The 13,434-nt window shown below is 49.8% G+C and overlaps 1 protein-coding gene across 11 annotated transcripts in view; it reads left to right on the top strand.

Annotated features, from left to right (window-relative positions):
- Positions 1 to 5,859: 5,859 nt before the first annotated feature.
- DENND5A (DENN domain containing 5A) overlaps positions 5,860 to 13,434 on the top strand; it is an 89,299-nt gene continuing 81,724 nt past the window's right edge. For 5 of the 11 annotated variants that reach the window (XR_014814422.1, XM_084974733.1, XM_021062252.2 and 2 more), the window contains exon 1: positions 5,913 to 6,262. Coding sequence is in view for 10 of the 11 variants with exons in the window: in XM_084974733.1 (XP_084830859.1) it covers positions 6,151 to 6,262 (112 nt within the window). In the remaining variant the exon portion in view is untranslated. Of the gene's footprint in view, positions 6,263 to 6,397; positions 6,584 to 6,606; positions 7,096 to 10,655; positions 10,781 to 13,434 lie in introns of those variants that run through there. The other 6 variants (XM_084974726.1, XM_084974727.1, XM_084974729.1 and 3 more) reach the window with 4 other exon arrangements.

A 13,434-nucleotide genomic window follows, 5' to 3' on the forward strand; every position in this document is an offset into this window, starting at 1 on the left:
ACCAGAGCTGTGTATCTGGCACCTAAATCTCGATGTGTGAGCAGCGGAGACTGGAGGGAGGGGTGGCATTTTATTATGTTTTATTTTATTTTGGCCATGCCCTGGCATGCAAAAGTTCCTGGGCCAGGGATTGAACCCACGCCACAGCAAGAACAATGCTGGATCCTTAATACACTGAGCCACCAGGGAATTCCAGACATGGTATTTTTAAGAGTTTTAATATTGTTTATTTTTTGAGTAGATAATACATTCTTATGATTCGGAACTCAAAAAATACAAAACAGTGTATAATGAAACATTTCCCTTCTAATCCTGATCCTTGTGCTTGGTTTCCTTCCCTAGAAGCAATAAATTTTAACAGAATTTTGCTTCTTCCAAAAATAGTATTATATGCATTTACAACAAAGAATGAAGCACGTATTTCTTTTATTTTCTCCTTTTTTACACAGATGATGGCGTTCTTTTCACATGTATCACCTCATTTACTTCACACAGAAGACGTGTGAGGGGAGTTCCCGTCGTGGCGCCGTGGTTAACGAATCCGACTAGGAACCATGAGGTTGAAGGTTCGGTCCCTGCCCTTGCTCAGTGGGTTAATGATCCGGCGTTGCCGTGAGCTGTGGTGTAGGTTGCAGATTCGGCTCAGATCCCGTGTTCCTGTGGCTCTGGCGTAGGCCGGTGGCTACAGCTCCGATTCGACCCCTGGCCTGGGAACCTCCATATGCCGCAGGAGCGGCCCAAGAAATAGCAACAACAACAACAACAAAGACAAAAAGACCAAAAAAATAAATAAAATAAGAAATTTACTTAAAATGGGAGTTTCTGTCGTGGCTCAGTGGTGACGAACCTGACTAGCATCCTCGAGGACAGGGGTTTGATTCCTGGTCTCAGTCAGTGGGTTAAGGATTCAGTGTTGCTGTGAACTGTGGTGTAGGTCCCAGATTTGGCTTGGATCCGGTGTTGCTGCGGCTGTGGTGTAGGCTGGCAGCAGTAGCTCTGATTCAACCCCCAGCCTGGGAACCTCCATACGCCATGGGTTAAGCCCTAAAAAGACTCCCCCCCCCCAAAAAAAAAGAAAGAAAAAAGGTAGAAGAAATTTGCTTAAAATGACAGATTTTTTAATGATTAAAGTTGGGATTTGAACATGGGGTGCCTGACTTCAGAAACCTGTACTATTACTAGAACACATTATAATACCAGTATTTGTTATACAGAAAATTCCCAACAGTAAAATGTATCAGAGAACTGATCCTTTTCACACTAACTGAAAAGGGCTATTTTAGCATAAATTTCTGTATGATAATTTTTAGTTAATTACAAACATTTTCAGTTCTATCTAGCTGCCAGCCTACGCCAGAGCCACAGCAACGCGGGATCTGAACCACGTCTGTGACCTACGCCACAGCTCACAGCAACACCAGATCTTAAGCCACGGAGTGAGGCCAGGGATTGAATCCGCATCCTCATGGATACTACCCAGGCTTGTAACCCACTGAGCCCCGATGAGAACGCCTAGCCTGATCTTTTCTCAGTTCCTTTTCATAACTTTCTGAACCAGACAAAGGTTAAGGGTAGATGGAACTGTGCTATGCTTTACTCATTGCTAACATTCTCAGAACCAACAGAATTTTCCTTTCTTTTTTTTCTTTTTGGCCGTACCTGTGGCATGTGGACGTTTCCAGGCCAGGGACCGAACTCGTGCCACAGCAGCAACCCGAGCTGCAGCAGTGACAACACCAGATCCTTCACCTGATGAACCCCAAGAGAACTCCTCATGGATATGGCATGGAGTGTGTGTGTGTGTGTGTGTGTGTGTGTGTGTGGTGGGGGGAGAGACCGAGAAAGGAACGAGTGTGAGGTTTCTGGCACAAGGTGAAAGAAAAGTCTGAAGTTGCCAATTTACTGAAATGGGGAAAACTTGTCGGGGTGGGGGGGGGCAGCATCTCCTGGAGTAAATCAGGGAGGCCGCTCAGTGCTCCAGGTGGAGACGACCAGAGGGCGACTGGATAGTCACGTCTTGAGTTCAGGGACAAGTCCTCGGCAGAATTAATATTTACAAAGCACTTAAAACAGTGCCTTCCGTATCATATCTTTTTATTTTATTTTATTTTCCTTTTTTGGCCCCTGCTGCATATAGAATTCCCCGGCCAGGGATCAGATGCAAGCGGCAGTTGTGACCTAAGCCGAATCTTGGGCCACGTCGGATCCTTAACGCCCTGTGCCGGCCGGGCCTCCGATGGAATCTGTATCCCAGAGCTCCCAAGACGCACGCCATTGATCCTGCTGCGCCCCAGCGGGAACTCCTTAAAGTTTTGCTTAATCACTTAATTCATTATTCTCCTTTTCTTCCTCAATACCCTAAGCGAGCGGTGACGCACATAAAGTCCTTCGCTTATTCTACTGGCGAGAACCAGGCCCACGGCCCATGTCTGACTGCAAGTGGCGCGGGAAACGTCCCTGACCAGGCAGCTGCTTCCTAGGGATAATTCCACACACCGTGCACGGAAACACAATTTTTTGGTGAACCGGGGCCACCTCCATTACGCCTTCTACCATCTGCTCCCCCTCCGCTGGCCCTGACCATTCCCGGGCACCCTAGTCACCTTACTGTGGCCTGACCACTCTAGGCACACTTTTCTGTGTTGATGCTGTTGCGCCTGCAGCATGCAGAAGTCCCCGGGGCAGGGACTGAACCCGCGCCGCAGCAGTCACCCCAGCCACAGCGGTGACAACACCGGATCCTTAACCCACTGTGCCACCAGGGAACTCCTCCAGGCACACTTTTGCCTCAAGCCCTTTCCTGGATCTACCTTCCCGCAGGTGTCGGCTTGCTCTTCCCAGGTCCTTCGTGCTGAGATGGATGCCCCAGGTTGCCACGTATTAAGAGTATAGTGTTTTAGCTATTTAAAATTCCTCTCTTCATTCATTTGCAAAATTAATTTATGACTCTTGAGCAGGGTAAGAATGATTATTCCCATTCCAGAGGCGTTAACCCATGTGCCTCGGCTGACAGAGCTGGTAAGGGTGGGTGTGAGGATTCAAACAAAACTTAAGAGCATCCAGCGCTGTGTTTTGTTTGGTTTTTCTCTGACTCTTGAAGAAGCAATCACTCTGCCAAACATATTTCCTACTGGGAAGGAGCTCACTTTACCGTTGAGTATTCTGGGCCTCTGAGCGGTTACATTTCCCAGGACAGATTAACACAGTCTTTTGTTTCTAGCTGTTTTATGAGTTGAGTTCGTGTGAGAGGTCTCCTAGCACCTGGTCACCCCGGACACACGGGATAAAAAGTTGTTGTGCTTCAAATCGAGGATACTCAAGTCTTTTTCAAGTCCCTTCCGCATGACTCCCAGAGTGACCAAAGATGTAGGTGATCAGGTCTTGTCACTCCTTAGCTTCACTTCCTTTAGTGCCCCCGTCCTCTGACACACACACGCCACAGGATACATTCTTTAGCCTGGTGGTGTAGCCTTTCCTGCTTTGTTCCTCTCCTCTTTCTCTGATTTCATTCCCTTTTAATTCTCTCAGAGAAATGAGTGCCTTGTTGCTGCCTGTGCGTAAGCATTTTTTTTGTTCTCTATTGAATGTTATTTTTTTATATATAGTGATTTTTATTGTTTTCCATTATAGCTGGTGTACAGTGTTCTGTCCATTTTCTACTGTACAGCACGGTGACCCAGTCACACATACATGTATAGATTCTGTTTTCTTACATTATCGTGCTCCATCATATGTGACTAGACAGAGTTCCCAGGGCTACACAGCAGGATTTCATTGCCTACCACTCCAAAGGCAAGAGTCTGCACCTGTTAACCTCAAGCTCCCAATCCATCCCATTCCCTCCCCTCCCCCTTGGCAACTACGAGTCTGTTCTCCAAGTCCATGATTTTCTTTTTTGTGGAAAGGTTCCTTTGTGCCGTATATTAGATTCCAGATATAAGCGATATCATAGGGTATTTGTCTTTCTCTTTCTGACTTACTTCACTCAGTATGAGAGTCTCTAGTTCCATCCGTGTTGCTGCAAATGGCATTATTTTGTTCTTTTTATGGCTGAATAGTATTCCATTGAGTATAAGTACCACCTCTTCCTAATCCAATCATCTGTCGATGGCCATCTGGGTTGTTTCCTTGTGTTGGCTACTGTGAACAGTGCTGCAATGAACATGCGGGCGCATGTGTCTTTTTCAAACAAAGTTTTGTCCAGATACATGCCCAAGAGTGGGGTTGCTGGCTCATATGGTAGTTCTACGTATAGTTTTCTAAGGTACCTCCATACTGTTCTCCACAGTGGCTGTACCAACTTCTGTATGTGAGCATTTTAACCTGTCACTCCCGGTTGTTGCGATGCTGCCTGAAACATCTTTTCCTGCCCCTTTTACTTGAGAAATTCCTTTTGCTCCTTTGGAACCCAGGTCAGATTATACCTTTTCTGGGTGCCTTCCCTGACCTCCCCACTCTGGAAAGATACCCCTCTTCGGTGCCTTGTAACCATTTTGCTGTCTGAGCCGGTCCGCTGTTTCTGCATCCCCAGCAGGCAAGATGGGGGAGGCGTCCTCCTAAACACACTTTGTGAAGCTACCTTTTCTGCACTTTCCTCTGCCCCGTTCAGGCAGGTGACACACATGGAGGCGCAGGTGCTATGGTTCCAAGTGATGTTGGCTGTGACCTCTGGGCCACCCTCCCCGTGGGAACCAATACCTGAGAGAAGTACCCACGAGAGCACCCAGGAAAGAGCTCAGGATCAGCCCTTGGGGAAGCCAGCTGCCTTTCAGGCCCTTGGCAGCAGCCTGCCAGCCAGAGCAAACCCTGAACACATCTCTTGCTGGCATAGTCCTCTAACAGCTCCCGCCTACTGAGCGCTTTCTAGCTCCAGGCACTATTCTGACCACGGAACCTGTATTCACATTTACCTTTTGTTTTCTTCACAAGAGCCACGGCTGCTGGCGCCTGGAGATGGCCCAAGGTCACACAGTAAACGAGAGTCAGGACTCAAATCTGAGCTGTTTCTAAAGCCCATGCTAGTGACCACACCACATACTGCCTTCTCGGATTCTGATCTCCAGTTTCCTGCTTAGCTTCCGTGAGAAACAAATTGGAGGGGCCCGACACAAGTACCAGGAGGCAAGTTTCTCTCCTCGCCACCCCCCCACCCTCCCGCCCCAGGAGGATGGGCTCAGGGATGGAAGTGGGAATTCTCAGAAGCAGAAGGAGAGCTCCCAAGTGGCAGCGGCCTCTGGACGCTCTAGGACAGCAAAAGGGACAGCGCGGTGCAGAGAAAAGGCCAGGCTGGAGTCGGGGTGAGGGATGCTGGCCACAGGCCCAGGATTCTAGTCAGGCTTTGTCTCTTAGACTGAGTAACCTTGGGGAAAGTCCTGGCTTCCTTCTGGGCCTTAGTTTCCCCACTCGTAAGCCAAGGGTAAATACAGCGCAGGCTGCTCCCCTCTTCCAAAACAGGGGGCGTCCTCGGCTCTCCCAGGAGCTGGGCCTAGGAGCTGGAGCTGGAGCTGGAGCTGGGCCTAGGAGCGGGGTCAGGGAGAAGGCGCTATCTGGGGTCCAGGCCGGCAGCCTGGGGCTGGGGAGAGGTGGGCTTCCGAGATGCCATCCAGGGCACCGGGCCGGGCTAGGCAGCACACCTCCGGACCTCCAGCGGGAGCGGAGGCGGGGCCTGGCTCTGCAGGAAGCTTCCCGCATCCCGCCGCTTCTCAGCCTCGCGGAAGGCGTCGCAGCCCCGGGTGTGCGGGTGCGGGCGCGCGGGCTCTCGCCCGCCGCGCTGCGGAGACCGCGGGGCCCGAAGAGCATCACGTCATCCCTTCCGCCGGGCGCCCGCCCCTCCCCGACGGCGCTGCGCAGGCGCGGCGGGAAGGGCCGCGGGGGCTCCTCGGCGCTCCCCGCCCCGCTCCGGGCTCGCTCTCGGCTGGCGGCGGCGGCGCGGAGGGCCAGGCGTGCAGGATGCGGCGCGGGGCGGCCCGGCGCCCCCCTGCCCCGTCACGGCAGCCGCGGCGGCCGCGGGGACCGGGCCAAGGCCGGGGGCGGCGGCCCGAGCCGCGGTAGCGGCGGCGGCGGCGGCGGCGGGAGGGGCGGCCTGCGGGCGGCCGGGCGCCCGGGTGCCGGGGCTCCGCGCTCCGCACGGCCCGGCCCGGCCCCGGCGCCATGAGCGGCGGCGGCGGCGGCGGAGGGGGCTCGGCGCCCAGTCGCTTCGCCGACTACTTTGTCATCTGCGGGCTGGACACCGAGACCGGGCTGGAGCCGGACGAGCTGTCGGGTGAGTGTCGCCGCGGCCGGGTCCCCCAGGGAGGCCCCCGCGCCCCGCTTTGTCCCGGGAGCCGGGCGAGGGCGGTCGGAGGGGGCGTCGGCCGGAGCCGCGGAGGCCGAAAGAGGGGGCCCCGCGCCCCGCCGCGCCGGGGCCCGGTCCCCCGGGGGAGCCGGAGGGCAGGGCCGGGTGTTCGGTCTGGTGACGGCGCAGTGACTTGGGGTGAAATAAAGGGAGGCTTGTCTTCGAACACGCCTGCGGGAGGGGGGAAGGCAGCCTCGTCCGGGGAGCGTAAGTTCCACCCAGACTTTGAAAAAGCGAAGCAGAAACTTGGTGAGTTCGTCTGGCCTCTTCCCAAGAAGCCGCGACGGCAGTTCCTCCAACGCCGCCGCCCAGCCCGGAGCCGGCCCGCGGGCTGGGACGCCGAGTAACGGAGCGAGCGGGGCCGCTGCGAGGAGGCTGGCGCCTCCCTTGGTTGCGGGAAGGGCTCGAGCCCCGGGCCGTGCCCTTCTCCGTGGAAGTAGCTTCTGTGCAGACGCGGCCGCCGCCGTGTGCGAATGAGGGGCGGTCGCGCCGCGATGCTTCAGCCGCCCTTCAGGGGGAAGTGGCGGCGGGGTGGAGACGCGCCCGGGCGGATCTGCCCCGTCCGGCGCGAGAGGGCCGGAGCTGTACCGTCCGGGAGGTGACACGGCTCCCGGGTCGGGGCTCTGAAAGCCCCGCGGGCTCCGCTGCTCCGTCGTCCGAGTCTTTGAGTCGGGACAGTTGTGGAAAAGTTTTTGTGTGCAGGTTTCTGTGGTGAGGGTTTGCGGTGTCATCCTGATACGGTGCGAGGGGCTCCTTGCCAGGTGACGTGTCTCGAACCGGGAAAGTTTCTCTCGGGAAAGTGGTTATCCTGTTGACTGGTTCTACGTTGCTTCAGTGATGACAGTTTTTTTTTTTTTTTTTTCTTACTACAGAAAAATTTCAGTGTCCTTTAGGAAAAAAAATTAGATTCGTACTTCAAAATGGACTATCTTTTTAAAAAGGGATAAATGGATGACCTTTACCAAGGTCAGAGCAAATACACTATTTCTTCAAAGTAAGAGCAGGTGGAGAAAAAAATCATGAAGCAGTAATACAATTAATTGGGCCTTTCGTTGGGGTAGCTTTAAGTTCACTTTTTTAGATCTTCAAATCTTATAACACAGCTGTTAATTTTTCGTCTGTATTTCGTATTTGTTAAATTTGTGACTTTGTGGTGGTGTTGCTGAAATTCAGTTTGTGGTACTGAAAAACTGGAAGGGATCTGAGAGAGGAAAATGTGGCCCAGGAAAGTAGGGCCTATGTCTTGCTGGTTGAATGCCTGACTTTGATCCAGGGCTCCTCTTGCAACACTGAACTGCATCTCAGTGCTTGACTGAGTCTTTAGAAAACACTAACATGTTAAGAAAGACCAGGACAGGTCTCACCAGTAAAAATATAAACAAACAAACAAAAACCCCTTCAAATTGGTGGAATAGACCAGTGTTATTTTTATGCTGTACTTCTGAGTGTCTGTTAAATCACATAGACGTTAGATTGTCAAAACTAAGAGAATAGTGTGCAAATGATAAAGCATGGGAGTGGAGGCCGGAAATGATTTGTTAGTGAGAGCATGGGTTTTAGAGTTAAATATTCCCACTCTGCTACTGAGTTTCTATGACTGGGTGCAGAGTTAGATAACTCTGCTGGGGTCCTCATTGATACAAGAGAGAATGTAAATAAAAGGTATCTCCTCAGGTAGACTCTCAAAACTGTTAATTTTCTTTTGGTGAGTATCTGTTAATTATCTGGCTTTTCAGCAAGCCAAATTATATCCCTGTGAAAGCTTATTGAGAGAATAAAGGAAGGGGGGAGGCGAGGAGCCGTATAAAATGTGTAAAGAAGGGTATTTTTCTGTCTTTTTAAATGTAGTTGCAGTCGTGGAATGCCAAGACCCTTTATTCAATAGATGGCCTTTGTTAGAATCAGCACTGATTGAAGGATTTCTTTTTTTCCTTCATTTCATTTCTGGTGGGTTGATAAGGGAATCTGGATTACCCAGAGGGAATCTTTTGAGTAAAACAAAACAGAGTACAAATGGCTCTATTCGGGTCAGTCTTGAGACTCTCCAGGGTGCATTTTCTCTCTGCCTTAGAGTCCCAAACTGATGATGTCACAGTAAATGAAACTACAGGAAATTGTGGATTGCACCCAGTTCTCTAGAGAGGTACTGAGGAGTCTGTGTTCTCTTCAGGCAAATTAAGTTATATACCTTAGAAAGCGTCTATGCTCTTAACAGGTGAACCCAGAATAAGCAAATCAAAGATGCTTAGTGTTCCTTCTGGCTTTATGGAGAAAGTAATTCTTTTCTATTTGCAGCAATAAGCATAGCGCTTGCTGTGTTGAATATAGACTTAGATCACTGAGTTTTATAGCAGTCTCTCCCTCTCACCTCTTCTTCCAGATGCAAGCCTTTAGGCAAGTTCCATAGTTACTTGTTACGGAAGGAACTGAGGAAGATATGAAAATTAATTTTGTTTTCTTTTCCGGTTAGTTGAGGAAGGCTTTGGATGGAAGGAGAGGAAGACAATCTATTAATGAAGCAGAAGTCTAGCCAGCTTTAGGAATTGGTATCTGCTTATTAGCTTTTGTCAGGCACATAAGCAAATCTGGAAGAAACTTTTTTTTTTTTTTTTTCCCCTGGCTGTACCTACAGGCTATGGCAATTCCTGGGCCACAAATCGAATATGAGCTACAGCTGCAACCTACACACAGCAATGCCAGATCCTTAACCCACAGCACCACAACTCGAACTCCTGGAAGAAACTTTTTTGATTTTGATTTTTTGTAATTGTTGGTCCATCCTAAGTGGGGAGGCAGTAGAGTGCCATCCCCTTTCTGCCTCTTTGGTGGGTAGATGTTCTGGGTATCTTCATTTTCCCTTTTTCTTTTCATTCCCTCCCTCCCTTCCCCCCTCCCACTTGCAGCATGCAGAAGTTCTCAGGCCAGGGACTGAACCCCCGCCACAGCAGCAGCCCGAACTGCAGGAGAAGGCTTACATGATGTGGGTTTCCTGAGTTTACTTTCCCATCTCTGCCTGAGAGTTCAGGTTCCAGAATGGTTGTAACCTGTTTCTTACTTTGGAACGTGTAAGTTTCTCTGCAGTGACCTGCACCCAGCATTGAGATGTGAGCATCTTAGGTCCATGCACCCACTACTCCAGCTTCCCCAGGCTCTTAGTGGTGGGCCTTCCCAAGCATTGGAGAGAGGGCTTGGGGATGCAGATAGATGGGAAACTGGCCAGGGTCCTGTATGAACCTACATTGGAACACTGATAATACACTGAAATCATTTCTTAATGTCATCATTAGAGAAGAGAAAAAATGCTCACTGTCCAGGAAAGGCCTGAGCTCAGATCATACTTTTCCTTAACTGTACTGAGCAGTGAGGTTAGAACAACAGAATCACCGAGTGTCAAACGTGGAAGCACTCTTAGAGATTGTACAGATGAGGAAACTGAGGCCCTGAGAAAGTTGGAGAACATTTGTCTCCCTTTCCACATTTCATTCGTCTTTTCTGCTACTTGAGTGATGCTTTGGTTGCTTTACAGTAGTTTGATGAGTAGAGGGGAGACAGAAGAAATGCTTACCTGGTAGAGGCAGGAGCAGACATGGCTGTTTTTTCTAGTGTAGGTTTCTGTTTATGTTAAGCAAGGATACTATGTGTGATTATCATGGAGAGATGCCATTTTTTAAAGCTTTTCCTTTTTTTTTTTTCTTTTTTGGGGCTGCACCCGCGGCATATGGACATTCCCAGGCTAGGGGTCTAATCAGAGCTATGGCTGCCGGCCTGTGTCAGAGCCACAGCAATGCCAGATCCAAGCTGTGTCTTCAACACACTACACCACAGCTTGCGGCAACGCTGGATCCTTCACCCACTGAGCAAGGCCAGGGATCGGACCCGAAACCTCATGGCTCCTAGTCAGATTCGTTTCTGCTTCGCCATGATGGGAACTCTTAGAGCTTTTCCTTTTGATATAATTTCACACCAAAGACTGACATGACTTTACAAGGAACTTCAGTACATCCTTTTTCTAGATTTTGCCCCATCTGCTTTATTATCACTTACATGTTTTGTCTTTCTCTCCTACACAAAAACATCTTCATTGAGCTGTGATTCTCCTATTTAGCGTATGCAATTCAGTGTTTCAGTATATTCACAGAGCTGGGCAGTTACCACTGCAGTCAGTTTTATGCCATTTCTGTCACTCCCCCAAACCTATGCCCGTGAGCAGTCACTTCCCATTTCCTTCCAATTCCCCAAGGCCCAGCCCTAGGCCGCCACTAATCCCCCTTGTCCCCCACCCTGGGGGGCAAAACCTTTTATTTTTATTGTCTTCTCTGCAGATGAGTACCAGCGTGCACACACCACTGTCGTTCCCATCTGAGACACCGGGAAAACTCCGTAATCTCGTCCTCTAGAAGTAGCACTTTGATTTAGATCCTTCTAGACCATTCATAAAAATGAAAGGTACTCTTATTATTGTAATTATAATTTTGTGAAAACAGATGCTGATGAGTTGGAGAAAGGAGAGCGTTTGAGGGCAGTAACTTGACTGAGAACTAGGACCGTTTTGATCCTTAGGGATTTGTCTTCTGGAAATCGTGTAAAGGCGTCATATGATGTATCTTTTGTGATTGGCTTCTTTCGCTTAGCATGTATTCAAGGTTCATCTATGTTGTCGCATGTATGGGTACATTGTTTTGTCTTGGGGTTTTTTTGGCTGCATCCTTGGCACTTAGAAGTACCCATGCTAGGACTCAGACCCTCACCACAGCAGTGCCCCAGGCTGCTGCAGTGCCAACACCGCATCTTTAGCGTGCTGTGCCACGAGGGAATTCCTGAACCTTTCTTTTTATGGATGAATAATGTTTTATTGTCTGAAGAAACTACATTTTATAAGTTGATGGCCATTTGAGTTATCTCTACACTTTCGGTTGTTATAGATACTGCTGCTGTGAACGTTTGCATACCTGCTTGTGTGTGGACAGCTCTTCCGCTCTCTTAGGTACATACCTAGAGTGGCTGGGTCATAGGGCATCTCTGTGTTTAACCTTTTGAGAAGTTGCAGAGTGTTTTCCAAAACAGCTGCCCTGGTTTACATTCCCACTAGCGGTGTTTGAAGGTTCCACTCTCTGTCCCCTCACCAGCACTTACTGTCTTTTTGATCAGAGGCTTCCTAGTGGGTGTGAAGTGGTATCTCAGTGTGGTTTTGATTTGCATATTCCTGATGAGTAAGAAGGATATCTTACTTAAAGAAAAGAGGCTATCTCTCATCAAAGATGAAGTGGGTATAAAAAGTTTGACAAGCGATTTTCAAAAAGGAGTCAAGATGAGCTCACCTTAATTTTCATTTTCTTCTACCAATCTATTCCATTCTGTACAGATTCTTTCATTTTATAAATGCATCTCTGTTCTGAAGCTCAGACTTCTAGCTGAAGCAAAACTCAAATCCTGATAGTTTACCTCAGGCATCTGTGGATACTTTCAGAGGTCAAGGTAGGAGGAACTGATTTCCTGAGGAGGTCCTGTGTTTCATTTTATAAATGAGTCAGGAGTGGAGACAACACCCAGAAAACAATTACAGAGAAGCCCCGAGGCGGTTTAAAATTGTAGATGCTAAATTTAGTTGGAGAGGCGATGTTCTTAAGCCCAAGAGGTCCCACTTCCCACTCCCTGGGGTGGGGAGGACCCCGTCGAAGGGAAGTAGATGTGACGGTGATGACAGTGGGCCCTGCTCCTCTCCTTTAAGGAGGAAATCCCGAGGTGCAGTGTTTGGTGCTTAAACCAAATTCTCTCTTATTTTTTTTATTTTGTGGCCACACCTGCAGCACATGGAAGTTCCCTGGGCCAGGGGTTGAATTGGAGGGGCAGCTGTGGCCTGCACCACAGCCATGGCAACACCGGATCTGAGCTGCATCTGTGACTTGTGGCACAACTTGCAGCAACGCTGGATCCTTAACCCACTGAGCGAGGCCAAGGATCGAACCACTTCCTCATGGACGCTAGTTGGGTTTGTTAACCAGTGCACCACGATGGGAACTCCAAGGCCAGGGATTGAATCCGAATCCTCCCAGCAGGTCCTTTACCCTGCTAAGCCACAGCAGGGAACTCCAAACTAATTCTCTTAGACCCTGATCAGCCCTTCCTTCCTTCCTTCCTAGATGATAAATAGTTTTCTTTGCCAAGGGCCTCCTTCTGCAACACCCGTTTCCAGTCTCATCTCCTTTTATAAGCTTGTTTTTCGGGCTAACTCGGGTCGCCTTGGCTTCTCAATTCCTGTTGTCATCCCTGGGTTTGAATTACCGTCAGGTGCCCTTCGAGGTCTCTCTGGAATTGAGGTGCACCTGAGGAACCTGCTGGGTGTGGCATAGAACCTAGTAAAAGAGAGAAAGCCTTGCCGTTTAGAAGCTTTGAGTTCTTAATGGAATGTAGCGATTACACTCAGGCTCTTGTTGCCCTTTTCTTTTCTTTTCTTTTCTGGCTGCCGCTTGGCATATGGAATTCCCACGCCAGGGATCAGACCTGAGCTGCAGTTGCGACCTGAGTTGCAGCTGTGGCAGTGCCAGATTCTAAACCCAGTCTGCTGGGCCAGTGGTCGAACCTGCATCCCTGTGCTCCCTAGATGCTGCCGATCCCATTGCAGCACAGCGGGAACTCCTCGTTGCCAGATTTTTAGATTTAGTTCTTAAAAGTTATTAAGTGAGGCAGATACTGGTCAAAGGTCCATGTTCCTGATGTTTTGTGATGGCTGGTTTTTTGTTTGGAGTGTGTAGGGCCTTGGCCTGGGTTTACGAGTGTCAAGAGTGCTGTCACGATGGAAGACGAGGGCACGGGCCCGCTCTCAGACTGTGCAGTGTGCTTCCGAGGGGTCAGGTATGGCTCCAGGAAGCTCGATAGGAACAGCCAGGGTTTAGGCCTCTGAGTGTTCGGTTATTATGCTTCGGCTATTTGGTTGCTGTTCGTGGGACCTGTCGTAGGTTCCTGTCACGGAGATGAGCCAGGTTAGTGATGTTGTCATCGTTGTTTGTTGGTCTGATGGTCAGAAGTTTGCGGGGCCGTCTGTTGTCTCCTGAATGGGCTAAACTGGCTGCATGGGTCCAGGATGTTTTCATGGGGCGCTG

The sequence above is a fragment of the Sus scrofa genome, chromosome 9 (assembly GCF_054392235.1).
Source record: "Sus scrofa isolate SSC_HxYL_T2T_F1_AM1 chromosome 9, Sscrofa_HxYL_maternal_Yorkshire_Landrace_v2.0, whole genome shotgun sequence".
NCBI lineage: Eukaryota > Metazoa > Chordata > Mammalia > Artiodactyla > Suidae > Sus > Sus scrofa.